This window comes from Leucopleurus acutus, assembly GCF_964270905.1.
Source record: "Leucopleurus acutus genome assembly, chromosome: 20".
Classification (NCBI taxonomy): Eukaryota; Metazoa; Chordata; class Mammalia; order Artiodactyla; family Delphinidae; genus Leucopleurus; species Leucopleurus acutus.
In genome coordinates this window covers 10,806,463-10,825,253 of record NC_139162.1, presented here as the reverse complement: position 1 = coordinate 10,825,253, position 18,791 = coordinate 10,806,463, and the positions used below count along the sequence as shown (strand labels likewise).

Sequence of the window (18,791 nt, the reverse complement as noted above, 5' to 3'; positions counted from 1 at the left end):
ACGGCTTCTTTGGAGAAAATTCTCCAGGGCATTTTGTTGATATTGACACCACACACACCAGTGAGAGGAAAGAGAAAACTTTCCTAGAAGGAGTTGGAAATTTAGGTCTAGCCAAAAGAAGAAAATCTCCCAAGACAATGATCCCCTGTTAGCCACTAGCATTTTTTTTAATTATAGAAATTTTCAAAATGTACCAAAGCACAGGAAATAGCGTGATGAATGCCCTTGTACCCATCACTCTGTATCAAGTGTTTCGACTCTTGGCCCTCCTTTCATTTATCTCTGACCACCTTTCCTACACACTCTTTAAACCATCATATTAATGAGCACATTGGATTGCATCTTTCCAGATATATCTATGCAGATGACAATAATTATGCACTTGTATATTGTCTATCTTAGGATGTGAGCTTCATGAGAACAGACCAATTATTGCCGTTTCCCCAGCACCTGAAACAATGCCTGCTTGGCATATAGTAGGTGCTCAGTAATTTTTTTACTGCATGAATAATGAAATAACTAACACTGAGAGCTCTCTTAGATTTTGGCCTCACATTGAGTGCAAGCTTTCAACAAGAAATAAGACAGATGCCAATAAATCTTCCTTATTAAGCACTTAGTATAGCTGCCACTGTGCTTAAAAAAAAAAAAAGACTTATTATCAATTTTTTTAAAAAAAAGGAAGTTATGATCAACTTTGCCAGCAACGGAGAAAGTTGAAAAGCATATCAAGTTACCATTTCTAACCCATCAAAATTGGCTTTAGAAAAATATATCTGGTATTTTCATATCTTCACTCACCACGCTTGGTAATCTTAGAATACACAGATGTGTGGACCAAGCAGGGTCATTGGAATGTTGTTGATGGAAGCAAAACACAGGAGCAATCACGAAATGACTAAATTTAGGTATATCCATGCATTAAGGAATGCCTGTATAGTGGACATTTTTTCTTAAGAGGCAGGAAAAAAATTCCAATTTAATTTAAATTAAAATTAATTTTAAAAGGAGAAGATGGTGATTCATTAACAGAGTGAGCTTCAAAAGAGATCATATTCTTATGAGAGAAAAGCAAGTTGGGATTAAAAAAAAGAAAAAAAAAGAAGAGGCAGTTCAACTACAGCCCTACGTGTGCTGCTTAGAAAAATGTCTGAAGGCTAAAGGCCTAACTGGTGACTCTCAACAAGGGACTTGGATTTTGGGGGCTGTGTAGAGGTGGAAGCATTTTTGTAAGTTTTTAGAAAGGAAAATGTAAGTAGTGCTAAATAATATTAAAATATAAGAGAAAAAATGCTGAATGGCATCTGAGGATCATACATTAATATTGGTCAATATTAACATCTCTGTTTTGATGGTTATACTGCAGTTACCTGGTAGAGTCCCCTTATAAATAGGAAATGTATACTGGAATATTAAGAAATAATGGGTCATGATGCCTGCAATTTATGTGCAGTAATGCTCACAAATGGGAAATCTGATACAAGGGCAAATAGCCCTGTGGCCTATTTCTACAACTTTTATGTATTCAATACATCTGAAATTATTTCAAAATAAAGTGTTTCAAAGGGGTTCATGCTCTATAGGCTGTTTTGTTTTGTCACATGGATTTTTGTTTTTTTTTTGTTTTTTTTTTTGGTACTCGGCCCTCTCGCTGTTGTGGCCTCTCCCGTTACGGAGCACAGGCTCCAGACGTGCAGGCTCAGCGGCCGTGGCTCACGGGCCCAGCTGCTCCGCGGCATGTGGGATCCTCCCGGACCAGGGCACGAACCCGTGTCCCCTGCATCGGCAGGCGGACTCTCAACCACTGCGCCACCAGGGAAGCCCTGTCGCATTGATTTTTTTTAACTTTTGTCAACATGTTAGCTGGACTATTTGAAAGATTTACTGATCACCTATGATCTTACTGTGTGACTAGGACTAGCAATGCAGTGGAGAGGATCACATGGTCGTTCTATTTGTAGTTTTTTAAGGAATTTTCATACTGTTCTCCTTAGTGACTGTACCAATTTACATTCCCACCAACAGTGCAGGAGGGTTCCCTTTTCTCCACACCCTCTCCAGCATTTATTGTTTGTAGATTTTTGGATGACGGTCATTCTGACTGTTGTGAGGTGATACGTCATTATAGTTTTGATTTGCATTTCTCTAATAGTGATGTTGAGCATCTTTTTGTGTGCTTTTTGGCCATCTGTATGTCTTCTTTGGAGAAATGTCTATTTAGATCTTCTGCCCGTTTTTGATTGTGGTTTTTTTTTTTTAATTGAGCTGCATGAGCTGTTTGTATATTTTGGAGATTAATCCCTTGTCAGTTGTTTCATTTACAAATATTTTCTCCCATTCTGAGGGCATATACCAGAGAAAACCATAATTCTAAAAGATACATGTGCCCCAATGTTCACTGTTTACAATAGCTAGGACATGGAAGCAACCTAAATGTCCATCAACAGAAGAATGGATAAAGAAGATGTGGTACATATATAAAATGGAATATTACTCAGCCATAAAAAAGGATAAAATAATGCCATTTGCAGCAACAGGGATGGACCTAGAGATTGTGATACTGAGTAAAGTAAGTCAGACACAGAAAGACAAATATTGTATGATGTTGCTTATATGTGGAATCTTAAAAAGGTACAAATGGGTACAAATTTACAAAACAGAAGTAGAGTCATGGATGTAGAAAACAAACTTATGGTTACCAGGGGGTAAGGGTGGGAGGAGGGATAAACTGGGAGGTTGGGGTTGACATATACACACTACTATATATAAAATAGATAACTAATAAGAACCTGCTATATAGCACAGGAAACTCTACTCTATACTCTGTAATGGCCTATATGGGAAAAGAATCTTAAAAAAAGAGTGGATATATGTATATGTATAACTGATTCACTTTGCTGTACACCTGAAACTAACACAACGTTGTAAATCAACTATACTGCAATAAAAAAATTAATGCAGTGGAGAGGAAAAACACAGATGGAGCTTTCAAAGAAATGGTTCAACAAGCCAGCTGTGAAAGACATATGGAGACAATCAGGGGAAACCACATATGTTGTGGGCATTTTATGATATAAATGATCCGATGATTAGTGACGATTGCTAATCTTGTCGGTGTGATTATAGGATTGGAGTCATCTAAGAAAATGTCTTCTAGTAGTTGAGACTTTCTTTTTTAGTTGAGACTCAATGAAGTATCTAGGGATGAAATGTCATGAAGTCTGGGGCTTGCTTGAAAATACTTTAGCACAAGAAAAACATAGCTGAAGCAAATATGTTTTTTTCAGCTGAAGCAAATATTAATGCTTGTCAGATCTGGACACTGAGTAAACTGGAGTTCATCATGGTCTCTCTACTTCCATGTGCCTTTGGAAATTTTCATAATATTAAAAACAAAACAAGTAATCACAAATATCTCCCTTCGTTATTAAAGTAGATTTAATTTTTTTATTTCATTCCAAATATTAAGAATATTTAAAGAACATAAAAGTCTCCAGAGGAGACATACCAACCAATGATACCAGAGAAAAGCAATGAGATTTATGCAAAATTAAATTAATATGTACCAATTTGTAAAAGATCTCAGACAAGACAAAAAGATGTAAAGAAAATGAACATACCACCAAACATTTCAACAAAATTTAATAAGCTTAGGTCAAGAAGCCCTGATTGTTTTTTTCCCCCGAGGCTCGTGGGATCTTAGTTTCCTGATCAGGGATCAAACCCAGGTCCCGGCAGTGAGAGTGCTGAGTCCTAACCACTGGACCTCCAGGGAATTCCCAAGAACCCCTGATTTACAACATGAGTTTTAATGGCTGCAAAGAATTTTATCCTCTGAATGTACTGTAGTCAACTAAGGTACCTTTAAGTTGCTTCCGTCTTTTAAGATTATGAACAATGAAACAATCTTGCCCACCATCCTTAATTATTTCCTTAAAATATCTAGAGGTGGAATTTCTGATCCAGAGGAGTTGCGTAAGTTTTTAATATTTACTACCAGAAAGTTGGAAATGAAATGCTGTTTTTGCCTATCTCATTGGCAAAAGTGACAAAGGTTGAAGTTTCCTTTTTTTTTTTTGGTTGGGATTGAGGGGAGCAGAATCCTTCACAGGTGGTGTTATGTTCTTCCATCAGGAGTCTTATAATATCCAGTTGTCTTTCATGGATGTTAGCAGCCATTAGTAAACCATTTCCTAGACCCATCAGTTCTTTAAGAATTTGCAAATTGTGGCCTATAATGATTTTAAAGGAATTCATATGAAATTGTTCTGTCCTACTGCGTCGCTTACAACTTCATACTGATTTTGAACAGCAGTAGCAGCAAAAGTGCATCTCCTTCTCTCGCACCTGAATTTCATTAAAGGGATGTCTGTGGTGTTCTTGGACCTCTCAGGAAGAAACGGCCATTAGGGGTCCTGATTCATCTAGCACACGCCATCAACCCTAGAGACACAAGACGGGGTTCCGGGAGCTCCTTGATGGTCCAGTGGTTAGGACTCCATGCTTTCACTGCCAAGGGCCTGGGTTCAATCCCTGGTCAAGGAACTAAAATTCCACAAACTGTGTGGTGCAGCCAAAAAAAAAACAAGGACAGGGGTCCTGCAGGGACCCTGCTCTGGCTGGAGAGCTGCCCCTCAGCCTATCTTTGGTTTAGCCCAGGGGTGTCCTCTGAACCCAGTGAGGCTTTCTTCCTCCCTGCCCAGATTAGCTTGGACCTTTCCTCAGTCCCCTCTCACTGTCACTGGATGCTGCAATTCTGATTTTCATCTCCACAGGTCAGACCAAGTCTTCAAAGAAGACTGAAGAGTTGCTGGAAATGGTGAAGAAGCTGCAGAAAGGTCATGTGTCTCCTCGTGTCTGAGGCTTAGCCTGAGGTTTTGAGTCAGGAAGATGTGGTTCAAACCCACCCTCTCAACTCACAACCTTGGGAAATTATCCCGTTGCACTTTCTCCCTCTTATACAGTTTAATTCTTTAAACCAAAAACACAACTTCAAAATTCAAGAAGTAGGGTTTCCCTGGTGGTGCAGTGGTTGAGAGTCCGCCTGCCGATGCAGGGGACACGGGTTCGTGCCCCGGTCCAGGAAGATCCCACATGCCGCGGAGCAGCTGGGCCTGTGAGCCATGGCTGCTGAGCCTGCGCGTCCGGAGCCTGTGCGCCACAACGGGAGAGGCCACAACAGTCAGAGACCTGCGTACCGAAAAAAAAAAAAAAAAGAATTCAAGAAGTATAAAGGGATGGAAAACCCTACCCTCCAACACTCATATGCATGCACGCACATACACACATGCACACACACACACACACACTCACACTCACACACACCCCAGCCATCCATTTCCATGACGCATAGGCCAGCAGCAACTATTTTTAAATTCTTAGGTATTTTTCTAGACATTAAAAAAAGTACATTCTTGGGTGTGTATTCTTTGCCCTCCTTTTTTATATACAAATGGCAATGCAAACAGCTTTGCACCTTGCTTTGCTTGTTGATGGGAGACTGGGAGCCAGCCAGCATCCAGTACCCACAACAGCGCTGGGGCAGAGTTCTGGCCGTGTTTGAGGTTGGATCCCCCCCAGTCCATCAGCAGCTTAAAATACTACAATCCATTGGTCTGTTCCAAATAAAGGGGAACCTCCCCTTCCCCAACTCTGTGGCCACATGCAAAAGTACATTGGAGCTGCTGCCTAGACTAAACTTAGGTAGAGGAATTGCGTGATTGAAAATGCAGTGACTCTGCCCGTCTCCAGTAAAACAAAGACCCCAGGGATTTGTATCATAATCAGCACCTTGGAGAGCACTCAGTCTCCTGGAAGCCACAGGAGATGAAGGTGGTGGCCTCTGGAAATCCAGAACTTGAACTTAACTCCAGAGTATCTCATAGGCTGGTAGTGAGACCCAGCGAGGGTTGGGCAGATTTTTATCTCAACCCTGTGCTTCCAACCTTGAAGCCAGAGACACACGAGGAGGGCTTCCCCATACGGAGCACTGAAATTCGGAATGTGAGACGTTAGCGATGACGCCCTAAAGAGACAGTTGATCTCCCTGTCATTGGAGAACTTGATAGCTGTCAAAATGACATTTTCCCCATATCTCATATGAGGTCAGCACCAGAGTCCAGGTGGACAGAAACGACAACCCACCCCGCCAGCCTTTTCATGGGGGGGCAGGGGGGTCTCCCTTGTCTCCCACCGCATTCAGATCTCCATGTAGAAGCCTCTACCACATCCCGGGAGGCCCTGGGCGATCTGCCACTCCCACTTCCCCACTTGGCCTCCAGCTACTCTCCACCGGCTCACTAGAGCCACACGAGCCACAGCAGACCGCTTGGCCGTATATTTGGGGCATGCGCCTCACTCAGCCCCACTGCGGGGGCTTTGCACTCATCGTCCTCCTGTCTGGCATGTCCCCCACTCCACACTCCCCACCCCACAGAACTGCAGGGCTGTCTTCCTTCACATCATTTGGGGCCTCTCCACATCTCAAGAGGCACCTTCTACCCTTTCATTCTTCAGCCCCTTGCTTCACTTTATTTCCCTTCCTGACGTTTCCTGCCACCAGCGTTGACATCATGAATCTTTGTTTAGTGTCCATCTCTCCCACCCAGAATGCAAGCCCTGCAAGGGGTTCTTACAGAGCCTGGGACACAGCGCACACTCAATAAATGCTGACCCGTAGCAGCAGAGACACAGTGGCAACACCCGCCCCCTCCTTCCGCCTTAGACAGCCAGGCATCTGCCTTCTCTGGCTCAATCTTTCTTTCCTTCTGCAGAGGGAAGCCTGGAGCCACAGGTCGAAGACCTGATTAACCGGATTAATGAGCTTCAGCAAGGTAAGCTCCGGGACGTAAGATGGCCAGCTGCCCAAGAGGGACCTGGGCTTTGAAAGTCTCCACTTCTTCATCTATGAGATCCAGGCCCCTCCGGGTTGTCTGAAGATGAGTGTGCAGTGTCAGGGTCTGTGAGAGAATAGCAAGGCTAGTGGCTGCACTCACACCGTGTCTTCTTCCCTTTTTTTGACCCAGCAAAGAAGAAATCCAGCGAGGAACTGGGAGAAGCCCAAGCTCTCTGGGAGGCCCTGCGTAGGGACCTGGACTCCTGTAAGTGGGACCAGAAGAGGGTCCCAGAGATCTCATGACCAGTGCTGACGTTCCTGTGCACACCTCAGGGTCTTTGCAAGGGCTGTTCCGTCCACCTGAGAGGTTCTCGTCCTACATAATCCACATTGCCTCGTGCTATCTCGAGTCACCTTTCAGCTGTCAGCTGAAACTTCACCCCAACAGGTCTACCTTGATGGCCCCCTCTAAAAATAGAACACCACCTTCTCTCACTCCCCTGCTTGATTTATTTTTTCACAGCCATTATTTCTACTTGACGTGGTGTACTTCTGTATTTCTCATCATCTCTACCCTCAGTATAAACCATAGACATCGTACACAAGGGAGCCCTGCAGCCCTTCACTCCTTCAGCACTTACAGGGAATGTGTGCCCCGAGCGGGAAAAGCTGGACCAGGATGGTCCCCAGCGGGAGATGGGTGCACGGTTGGTGAGGAGATACCTCTCCTCCCCTGAGGCTGTATCATATCCTCTTTGTGACCTTGGGCCTTCCCTTTGCATGAAGTTGCAGTCGGGGCACAGGATGAGGCCCCCTGGAGACGCAAAGTGTCATTGTGTTTTGCAGTGAATGGAGAGAAAGTGCACCTGGAGGAGGTTTTGAGCAAAAAGCAAGGTATTTGCCAGCTGCTTCGTCCTCATTATTCTACCGCATCACCCCACAAATGCCTGAAGTTCCCAGACAGCCAGAGGCATCCCCCTGGCACCTGAGTCAGGGTGGCCCCCTCTCTGCTCAGCTCTCTCCCTTGGCCGCCATCTGACTCGGAGTAAGCACTGAAGTCCCTCAGTGCCCTCCAATGCCCAGCATGATGCGAGGCCCCTTGCTTCTACCCAGCCCTGAGTTCTCAAGAGCTCTCACAAAGCCCCTCGGTTCCTCCTCCCACAGAGGCACTGAGGACCCTCCAGCTGCACTGCCAAAGGAAGGAAAGTGAGGCTCAGAGGTAAGAGGTCCTGCCCAGCTCTTCCCCACCTTTTTCCCCAGCCCGAGGGAGGAGTGGGCAAGAGCTAGGGAAAATAAATCTTGGACACACACTCCTCACTTTCCCTTTCTATAAAATCAAATGGCTAGACAAGAGACACCCCTGCTCATCGTTAGCATTAAGTGGTGGTGTTAAAATGAACTCATTTAATCATTCATTGCTAGTTTCTTTATCAAATAAATTTCACCCATTAGTTTTATTCTAAGTCTTCCCCTATTGGTTAGCCAGCTCTTCTGCCATCCATTCATTTGTTTATCTGTCTACTCATTTATGACCCCAGCCATCCATCTACCCACCCATCCACCCACTGTCCCACTCATCCATACATACATCTATCCAACTATCCAACTCTTCATCCAGACAGACAGCCATTATCTCTCCAGCCTTCCATCTAATCATCTTTCACCCATCCAATCATTCATTCATCTTCTCTCCACCTTTCCAATCATCCATTTAACCGTTCATTTCTTTCCCCAACCATCCATCCAGACAGCTATCCATCCTTCTGACAATCTTTCCTTTATTTCTCCATCCATCCATCACCCCTCCACTCATCATTTCTCTAACCAGACATCATCTCTCCAGCCTACCATTCACCCATCCAGTTCACTGTCCATCCAGCCATCTATCCATCTATCTCTCCGTCCTTTGAACCTTTACATTCTTGTGACCAGAAGTCTCAAATGCTGGCACATCATGATTTTAATAATGTGGTAAAACTTGATGATAGTTAGTTAAAGTGTATATATGCTTAACCCCACCACACCTACCACTGTCTGATGAGCAGTTTAAGTTCATTTATCAACTAATCCTCGCAATGACAGTACCACCATTTTACATATGAGGAAACTGAGACCCAGAGAGGTTAAATAACTTGTCCAAATCACAGTGGAGTAGCAGATCCAGGCCTCAATCTAGGACTTTATAATTCATGAAACTAAACTACTGTACCCTTCACAAAGGTTTCTTGGGAAGGCATGGTTTGATGGGGGACAGAATGGACAGGGTGATAGTGTCAAGAGAGGCCTATGAAGGTTCACATTTGCTCAGAGGAAAGGAGAATGAGGACTCCCAGCCCCTCTCCTGCTGGAAGGAGTGGGGGCTCATTCAGAGGATATAACTGAGGGTTCTCTTGCCTTTCCCAGGAAGTACATGTTGGCGGAGCACATGGAGCAAATTTCTATCCATAACTGTCAGATCACAGAGAGTCAAGGACAGAGGAAGCCGGGGTAACCCTGGGTCTAAGGCCTGGGGTGGCGCGGTGTGGGGAATGGGAGTGGGGCTTGCATGAGGGAGAGTTTGTTGGAAGTGGTGCTGTTGGAAGCAAGGCTTGGAGGAAAAAGCCCATAAAGGGGCTCCTAGCAAGGGACCACCAGGCAAAGATCTGAAGCCCTATGAATGAGAAACCCCCGGACTGAGCCAGGCTGGGTGTCAGTCCTAGCATGTGTTTTCTCATTCCTGGATGTCGGCCCCTAGGTTGCACGTGGAAGAACGTCTGGAGGATTTGACAGGCCAGCACAAGGACCCCTGGGAATTCCACGTGAGCCATTGTCATTGCCTCAACCAAAGCCACTCCTCCCCTGGCTTCAGTGTCTCTGCTGATCAGCCCAGGGTCCGCCTACTGCTCAGGCCCAATGCCGAGGGGTAGTCCTTGACTCCTTTCTTCCTCTCACCGCCTCTACTCAGTCCTTCAGCTTCTACCTTAAACCCAACCACGTCTCATCATCCCCCACTGCCACACCCAGCGTCCATTGCCCAGAGTGTTGCAGGAGCCATTGCTGATCGCGCTTCCCTCCTGCTTGCCTAGAGTGCTTATCCTGCAGTGGCAAATGGGAACTCCGAACCAGACAGGCATGTTCAGGGCATTCCTTCGTTCAACCCATGTCTCTGGATGTGTCCAACAGCATTCCAAAGGGGCCAAGTCTTTGCTGTCCCCAAGTTGGTTAGGAGCAAGGAGATGCATACCCAGACTCTAAACAAGAAAATAAGTAGGTAGATCATGTAACGCCAGTGGGGATCCTGTCTGAGCAGGTGTCATCTGAACACAGACACGAAGGAAGTGAGGAAGCCATGCGGGTATCTGAGTGTCAATGTCCCTGGGAGGCTGAACTGTGCCTGGGGTATTTGAGGAAGAGCAACAGTGAGGCTGGGGGATGAGACAGTGGGAAGAGATGAGGTTTAAGGTACACGGGGACATGGGGAGTGATTGAGGGGGAGAGCATCTATGCCAGCGCCCGGCCACAGCAGAAGCTGCACACTGAATTAACGGAGAGCTGAATGAATGAATGAACGCCCTAATTCAAGTAAGGACTTTCCGAGAGGCGCTAAGGAGGAGGGGCCAGGAGGACAGCTGGACGGACAGGGCTCCTCTCTCTCTTCACAGATGCTGAAGCAGCGACTGGCCTGGGAGATCCGTGCCCTGCAGAGCAGCAAGGAGCAGCTGCTCACCGAAGGTGGGACTCCTGCGCGGGGTGGGGTCGGAGCCGGGGCGGCAAGCGGGAGCTCCCGGCCCCGCCCATGACGCCCCGCCCACCCGCAGAGAGGCAGGCGCGGGCAAAGCTGGAGACGGTGGAGCGGCGGCTGCGCTCGCCGCCCGAGGTCCAGAGCGCCCCGGCAGAGAAAGACGGGTAAGAGGGGAAAGGAGGACGGGGGGCCCGAGGTCCGCCCCGCCAACACCTCCCCTTCTGCCCCTCCCAGAAGGGCGGGGCCTCCGCGGGCGGGGCTCTCCTCCCGCCGGGGCTTCTCTGCAGTCTTCAGGGCTCAGAGTGTCAGTCGCTTTCTCCCTGTGCCCCCTCCACACTCCCTCTCTCTTCCTCCTCTCCTCTGACCCTTCTCCGCAGGCTGAAGGCGGAGCTGGAGAAACTCGGGGGGCAGGTCCCCGCCCAGACTCAGACCACCCCAGAGGACCGGGCCGGAGAGGTAGAGAGCCCGGGATGGAGGCAAGACGGGCCGAGACACAGCGGGCGGGATCTGGGATCCGGAGCCCCTCTGAGAGGGGGGTGTGCGGGTGCAGGGCGTCCTCGGGGCGGTGGGGACAGGGAAAGGGCGGCGCGGGTCAGCGTGGGCGGGCGCCAGGGCCCCAAAGCCTGAGTCCCAGCCCCCGCAGGACGGCCCCCAGCTCCCAAGCGAGGGCGACCTGGCGCCGCCGGCGGAGCTGGCCCTGACGCCCCCCTAGGCCAGTAGGACCCACCCGGCCCCACCTTCCTTCAAGTGCCGCCCGGAAATAAAGGCGACGTTTGCGGACCATCCTCCAACTCCCCGGCTGAGTCTGTGCCACAGGAGTCATTGGGGGTGGGGGTCGTGCCCTTCCTCTCTCCGGGAGAAGGGGGCGTGGTTCAGGAAGTCTGGGCGGGGCCTCGCCGGACTCTGCCCACCAGTCCCTTGGCCGGCTCAGGACGCGGGAGCTCTGTATACGCCCCCGACAGCTCAATGACTGGGTGGGTGTCAAGACCACTCCATCTCCACGGCCTCATCTCGGGTTCCTGACCGTCTGTTTTACCAGTAAGGGCTAGAAGGGACGTGTTAAAAACCCGCTGCAGGTCCTGTCAGTCTCCTGTGGTTCAGAGTAAAATCCCAGCCTCCCAGAGTCCCTGCATTACCCACAGGCTCCCTCGGACCTGCCCGCCTACCTGGCCTCACCTCTCACACCCTCACACGTTTGCTTCAAGCCACACAGCCGATTTTCCACCCTTCTCCAAGCACCTTGTCATCTCAGGGCTTTTGCCCTGCTGTGTCGTCATCTGGGGTGCCCTTACCCCAGTCTCCTCGGAGTGCAGGACTGTTAAGGATGTCAGCAGCTCAGGAGGCTGGCCTGGGGGACCCAGTTCCAAAGGGCACCTTGCCACCTGCTAAGCACGTGTGGGTTAAACAAGCATTTGCTGAATGTCTGCTTGTGTACCAGGCACTATGGTAGGCCCCGGATTTTAAGTAGCAGTGTCAGGAAGGATGTCACTGAGGTGGTGGTGCCTGAGCAGGGAGGTGAGGGGGCAGGCGAGGGAGTGAGCCCCGTAGGTGTCTGGGCGAAGGGGCGCTGGGCAGAGGGGATGGCGCCCACAAGGGCTGTGGAGGGGACTGAGTTTGTCCAGTGCGAGGAGCGTCTGGAGGAGGCCAGTGTGGTGGAGCCGAGCGAGGTGACCAGGCACGGGGTAGAGTGCTGGCCCTGGAAGGGGGACGCCTTCGACACTCGGACATGCATTGTCCGAGGAGACACACATGCTGACAGAGCAAGACACTTTAGTGGGGAGAGGCGCCTGGGTGCAGAGCAGCAGGGTAGGGGAACCGAGGAGGACCGCTCTGCCACGTGGCTCGCAGTCTCAGGTTTTATGGTGATGGGGTTAGTTTCCAGGTTGTCTCTGGCCAATCATTCTGACTCAGGGTCCTTCCTTGTCTCCTTTTGACCTTTCCCGAATTCTTCTGGTTGCTGGTAGCTTGTTAGTTCTGCGTTCCTTACCAGGACCTCCTGTTGTAAGAGAACTCCTGCAGGTGGTACTCTTGGGCCTGGCCAGGGCAGGTGGTTTCAGTCAGTGATTCCCTTAACAATATGAGACACTTCCTGGGGACCCATGGCCCTTGTCTGTCTAGTCTGTTCTTCTCAGAACAGGACCTGGCATATAGTAAACACTCAGTAAAATGTTAGCTATCACTAATTACTATGATGATTTATTATTATTCCCAATCCATCTGTGAAGGAAACTCAGATGCATGAATCACTTTGAACGGGGGCCTATAATCCATTAAGTATTTAATAAATCATTCATATCATTTATTCTTATTATTACTTTTATTATTATTCCCAGGCTACAGATGAGGAACACCAGGGTGTGTATTTCTCTTAGAACAGAGAGTTTCATGCAAAATATATTCAATAAATGCTACCTATCATTTATTATTCTCATTACTAGTCTTGTTATTCCCAGTCTAGAGATGAGGAAAATTGAGGCAGTGAAAGTATACAGTAAGCCCACGATAAATGTGGGGTCTCACCGTTGTTGCTATTATTATCCCAAGTCCACAGACAAGGCCCAGAAGGCTTTAATCCCTGTACCATGGCTCACACCAGGTCCACCTGACCCCCCAGGCCTGGGTATGATCCCCTGCCCCACTGACACTGCCTGCATGCCTTAGACCACCGTCCAGGGATCTTTAGGGAACTTAAGTGTTCTCTATGTCACACAAATGGGGACAGCCTGGATACTCCATTGACATCACTTTCCTCCTAAGATTCAAATCCTGGCTTCCCTGCTCACTGAGTGACCTCAGGCAAATTGTTTAATGTCTCCAAAACTCAGTTACCAAATTTGCAAAATGGTACCACCAACTGCACAGAACTTATTATAAACCTGGCCAACTCCTCACTCCTCCAAAACCTCCTCTGAGGGAACCTGAATCTCCTCCTCATGTGAATACAGTGTGATACACAAGGAGATGGCTGGTGCACGGGACTGCCCCTCCCAGACTGAACTCTCTGAAAGTGGAGACTGACCCGACCCAGCTTGTGGAATACTCACATCTCAAAAGGCACTGGGGAAGAATGCAAGTTCTGCCACCAAGGGCTCTTGTTTCCTAAATTCAGAGGTTTTGCACATATCTGCAAGCCTTTCGAGATGAATGTTTGGGGCTTGGTAAAAACAATAGGTTTGCTTTGAATTGTTTCTAGAGCCGCATGTCTGGTCTTGTAAAGACCCGATTTGTAAGACAAGGACATTTTTTAATTCCTCAAAAGATTGGGGCCCACCTGAATAACATGGAGGTTGACCCACTCACCCAACTACATTATCCTCAATTTGCTTCTTTATATCAGGGAGAAGATTTTCCACTAAGATGGAAATCGAAAGATTCCTATGTTCTAGGTTTAGAGCTGTGTGTCTTTGGAATGTTTTAGTAAATCCTTCCACAAAGGCTTCAGAATGTTTTTCCCCCCTGTGGGTACATAGTTTTATTTTAGGTTAAAGGAGAAAGCCTAAAAAAAAAAGTTCTTATCAGGTTCTGAATATCAGTTTCCAACTTGGCCAACTTCAGACCATAGAGCTATTTTTAAAAAAAATCCTTTCAAAAAAAAAAAAAAAAAAAGAATCCTTTCAAATATCTTGTCAGGCTTCAGCCGAGAAAAACAGTAAATATTCCTGGCAGTATTGAACAACCGCTTGGATGTGTAGGGATGGAAAATTTTCCGCCTTCTTCCCTTCTAAGTTCTTTGGTCTAATAATTAAATTGATACGAGAGATTAACAGGAGAAACAGACATTTACGGAGCCCGGTAAAGATAGGAAGGCTCAAAAGACAGCCAAGTAACGACATCCTGTATAATACCTGAGCTAAGGAAAGTGCTAGGGGGTCTGATGATACCAGGAGGAGGAAGGTCATTCACAGGAAGGCAGAGCAGATGTTCAGAAAACAAAGATTGCCTGGTTAGGCACATAAGTTTCTTAGGTGAAACTGAAACCACACACCTCAGATGTGACTCAAACCAGACCAAAACTCAGGTTGGGTCTTCAACCCATGGACTGGGAGTTGAACCCACTGTCTTTTTTTTTTTTTTTTTTTTGCGGTACACGGGCCTCTCACTGTTGTGGCCTCTCCCGCTGCGGAGCACAGGCTCCGGACGCGCAGGCTCAGCAGCATGGCTCACGGGCCTGGCCGCTCCGCGGTACGCGGGATCCTCCCGGACTGGGGCACGAACCCGTGCCCCCTGCATCAGCAGGCTGACTCCCAACCATCTGCGCCACCAGGGAAGCCCCCCACTGTCTTTTAACTGAAATCGCACACCTGGTCTCAGGATTTAATGAAGCTCAAGTTCTTTATATCTCATCGCAAAAAGAATTCAGTGAGAGGCAAAGTGATGGGTAAGAAGTGGATTTGTTTAGAGAGATACACATTCCATGGACAGAAAGCAGTCCGTCTCAAAAGGCGAGAGTGGCCCTGAAATATGGGGTGGTTAGTTTTTGTGGTCTGGATAATTTCATGGCTAACAAGTGGAAGGTTTATTCCAATGATTTGGGGGAAAGAGTGAGGATTTCCAGGAATTGGGTCACCAACCACTTTTTGCCCTTTTATGGTCAGCCTCGGAATGGTCATGGCGCCCGTGGGTGTGTCATTTAGCATATGCTAATGTATTACAATGAGCTTATAATGAGGCTCAAGGTCCACTGGACATCAAATCTTCCACCATCTTGGACCTAGTTGGTTCTAAACAGTTTATGTCCTATCCTCAACAGCTATGTCCTTCTTTTAAAGGTTGTGCCCTGCTGCCTTCCCTCCTGTTTCAAAATGATATCTCTGATAATAGTTTTCTTCCTGGTATAGGCCTTCTTTCCCATGTAAATTAGGCAGTTGAAGGGAAGGTAAAGGGCTTTTCCTGAATCTGCTGGGTTCAGGAACTCAAAAATAATCAAGAGCTCAAAAAATAATCCTCATGTGTAAGTGGCATATTTTGGGGTGGCAAAGCCTGCTCCCCTTCAGATGCAAGAGATACTCCCAAGGGGGGTGCAAAAGCTACTACCCTCCCAAGACCCAAACCATTCCCAAAAGACAGCTGAGAGAGAAAGATGTAGACAGTTGCCTTGGAAGCTGACAACAGTCAGTAGAACTCTAGTTGCCAATGGAGTGAAACCTGCATTTCTTTCTGGCCACATTTTGGGACACCCAACCTGATGGTTCCAAAGCTAAGTTCTCAGGACACAAAATGAGACAGACAAAAAAGCAAAGCTGTTCTGGGAGAGAAAGATTCAGCAAGCAATGGGCATTAACAAAAGGAAGGGCAAAAATCATGTGGTCGCATCAATAGATGCAGGAAAAGCATTTGACAAAATTCAACACCCATTTATTATTAAAAAAAACTCTCAACAGAGTGGGTATAGATGGAATGTACCTCAATATAATAAAGGCCATATATGACAAGCCAACAGCTAAAATTATATTCAATGGTGAAAAAAAGCTAAAAGCTTTTCCCTTAAGATCAGGAACAAGACAAGGATGCCTACTCTAGACACTTTTATTCAACACAGTATTGGAAATCTTAGCTAGAGCAATTAGTCAGAAAAAAGAAATAAAAAGCACTGAAATTGGAAAGGAAGAGGTAAAACTGTCACTGTGAACAACATGATTTTGTATATGGAAAACCCTAAAGACTCCACCAGAAAACTGTTAGAACTAATAAACATATTTAGTAAGGTTGAGGTGTTAAAAAAATCAATATACAAAAACCTGTTGTGGGGACTTCCCTGGTGGTGCAGTGGTTAAGAATCCACCTGCCAATGCAGGGGACACAAGTGTGAGCCCTGGTCCGGGAAGATCCCGGACTGTGGAGCAACTAAGCCCATGCACCACAACTACTGAGCCTATGCTCTAGAGCCCGCAAGCCACAACTACTGAGCCCATGTGCCACAGCTACTGAAACCCATGTGCCTAGAGCCCGTGCTCCGCAACAAGAGAAGCCACCGCAATGAGAAGCCCACGCACCACAACGAAGAGTAGCCCCCGCTCAGCGCAACTAGAGAAAGCCCACGAAAGGCAACGAAGACCCAATGCAGCCAAAAATAAATAAATAAATAAATAAATTTTAAAAAAAACATTGTGTTATTATATACTAACAACAAACTATCAGAAAGAGAAATCAAGAAAATCTTATTTACAATTGCATCAAAAAGAATAAAATACATAGGAATAAATTTAACCAAGGTGGTGAAAGATCTGTACACTGAAAACTGTAAGACATTGATGAAAGAAACTGAAGAAGACATAAATAGATTGGAAAAACTTAATATTGTAAAAATTTCCATATTACCTAAAGCAATTTATAGATTCAGTGCAATCCCCATCAAAATCTCAGTGGCATTTTCACAGAAATAGAACAAATAATCCTAAAATTTGTATGGAACCTCAAAATATCTTGCATGGCCAAAGCAATACTGAGAAAGAAGAACAATGCTGGAGGCATCATGCTTCCTGATTTCAAACTATATTACAAAGCTACAGTCATCATGGGACTGGCATAAAAACAGACACATAGATCAATGGAATAAAATAAATAGCCCAGAAGTAGACCCAAGCATATATGGTCAATTAATTCATGACAAAGGAGGCAAGAATATATCAAAACAATGGGGAAGAGACAGTCTCTTTAGTAAATTGTGTTGGGAATACTGGACAGACACATACAAAGGAGAGAAACTGGACCACTATCTTACACCATACACAAAAATTAACTCAAAATGGATTAAAGGGCTTCCCTGGTGGCACAGTGGTTAGGAATCCACCTGCCAACACAGGGGAGAGGGTTTGAGCCCTGGTCCGGGAAGATCCCACATGCCGCGTACCAACTAAGCCCATGCGCCACAACTACTGAGCCTGCGCTCTAGAGCCCGTGATACACAACTACTGATCCTGCGCCTAGAGCCTGAGCTCCGCAACCAGAGAAGCCACCACAATGAGAAGCCCGTGCACTGCAATGAAGAGAAGCCCCTGCTCACCGCAACTAGAGAAAGCCCACATGCAGCAAAAAAGACCCAACGCATCCAAAAAAAAAAAAAAAAAATTAAAGATGTGAACGTAATACCAGAAACCATAAAACTCCTAGAAGAAAACATAGGCAGTAAGCTTCTTGACATTGCTCTTTGTGATATTTTTTTGGATCTGACTTCAAAGGCAGTGGCAACAAAAGCAAACATAAATGAATGCAACTACATCAAGCCAAAGAGGTTCTGCACAGTGAAGGAAACCATCAACAACATAAAAAGGCAACCTACTGAATGGGAGAAGATATTTGTAAATCATGTATCTGGCAAGGGGTTAATATCCAAAATAGATAAAGAGCTCATAAAACTCAATAACAAACAAACAATCCAATTAAAAAATGGGCAGAGGATCTGAATAGACATTTTTTCAAACAAGACATTCAGATGGCCAACAGGCACATGAAATGATGCTGAACATCACTAATCATCAGGGAGACATAAATCAAAACCACAATGAGATATGATGTCACACCTGTCAGAATGGTTATCATAAAAGGAAAAGAAATAATAAGTATGGGTGAGAATGTGGAGAAAAGGGAGCCTAGGTGTGAATGTAAATTAGTGCGGCCACCATGGAAACAGTATGGAGGTTCCTAAAGAAATTAAAAATAGAACTACCATATGATCCAGTAATTCCACTTCTGGATATTTATCTGAATTAAATGAAACAATGATTTGAAAGGCTATATGCCCACCTATGTTCACTGCAGTATTATTCACAATAGCCAAGATGTGGAGACAACCTAAGTGTCCATCAATAGATGTATGGAAAAGAAGATGTGAGATACACACACACACACACACACACACACACACACACACACACACACACACACACTGGACTACTACTCAGCCATGAAAAAGAATGAACTCTTGCCATTTGTGACAACATGGATGGATCCTGATGATATTTTGCTAAGTGAAATAAATCAGACAAAGAAAGAAAAATACTGTAGAATTTCACTTTTATGTGGAATTTAAAAAACAAAACAAACAAATAAGAAATCATATATACAGAGAATAGATTATGATAGCCAAAGAGGAGGGGGGTTGGAAGTGGGCTGGGCAAAACCAGTGAAGGGGATAAAGAGGTACAAATTTCCAGTTTTAAAATTAAATAAGTCATGGGGATGCAACTAAATATCTAGTCATCAGCATGGTGACTATAGTTAGTAATACTGTATTGG

General features: G+C 46.1%; 1 protein-coding gene across 1 annotated transcript; it reads left to right on the top strand.

Moving 5' to 3' along the window:
- Positions 1–4,780: 4,780 nt before the first annotated feature.
- SYCE1L (synaptonemal complex central element protein 1 like) lies at positions 4,781–10,614 on the top strand (the record flags this gene model as incomplete). The annotated part of the gene is made up of 7 exons (XM_082862984.1): positions 4,781–4,838; positions 6,774–6,833; positions 7,026–7,100; positions 7,682–7,729; positions 8,000–8,054; positions 9,570–9,633; positions 10,477–10,614. Exons 1-7 carry the CDS (start codon positions 4,817–4,819, stop codon positions 10,612–10,614), a joined length of 462 nt encoding a protein of 153 aa, XP_082719110.1. The 5' UTR covers positions 4,781–4,816.
- Positions 10,615–18,791: the final 8,177 nt, after the last annotated feature.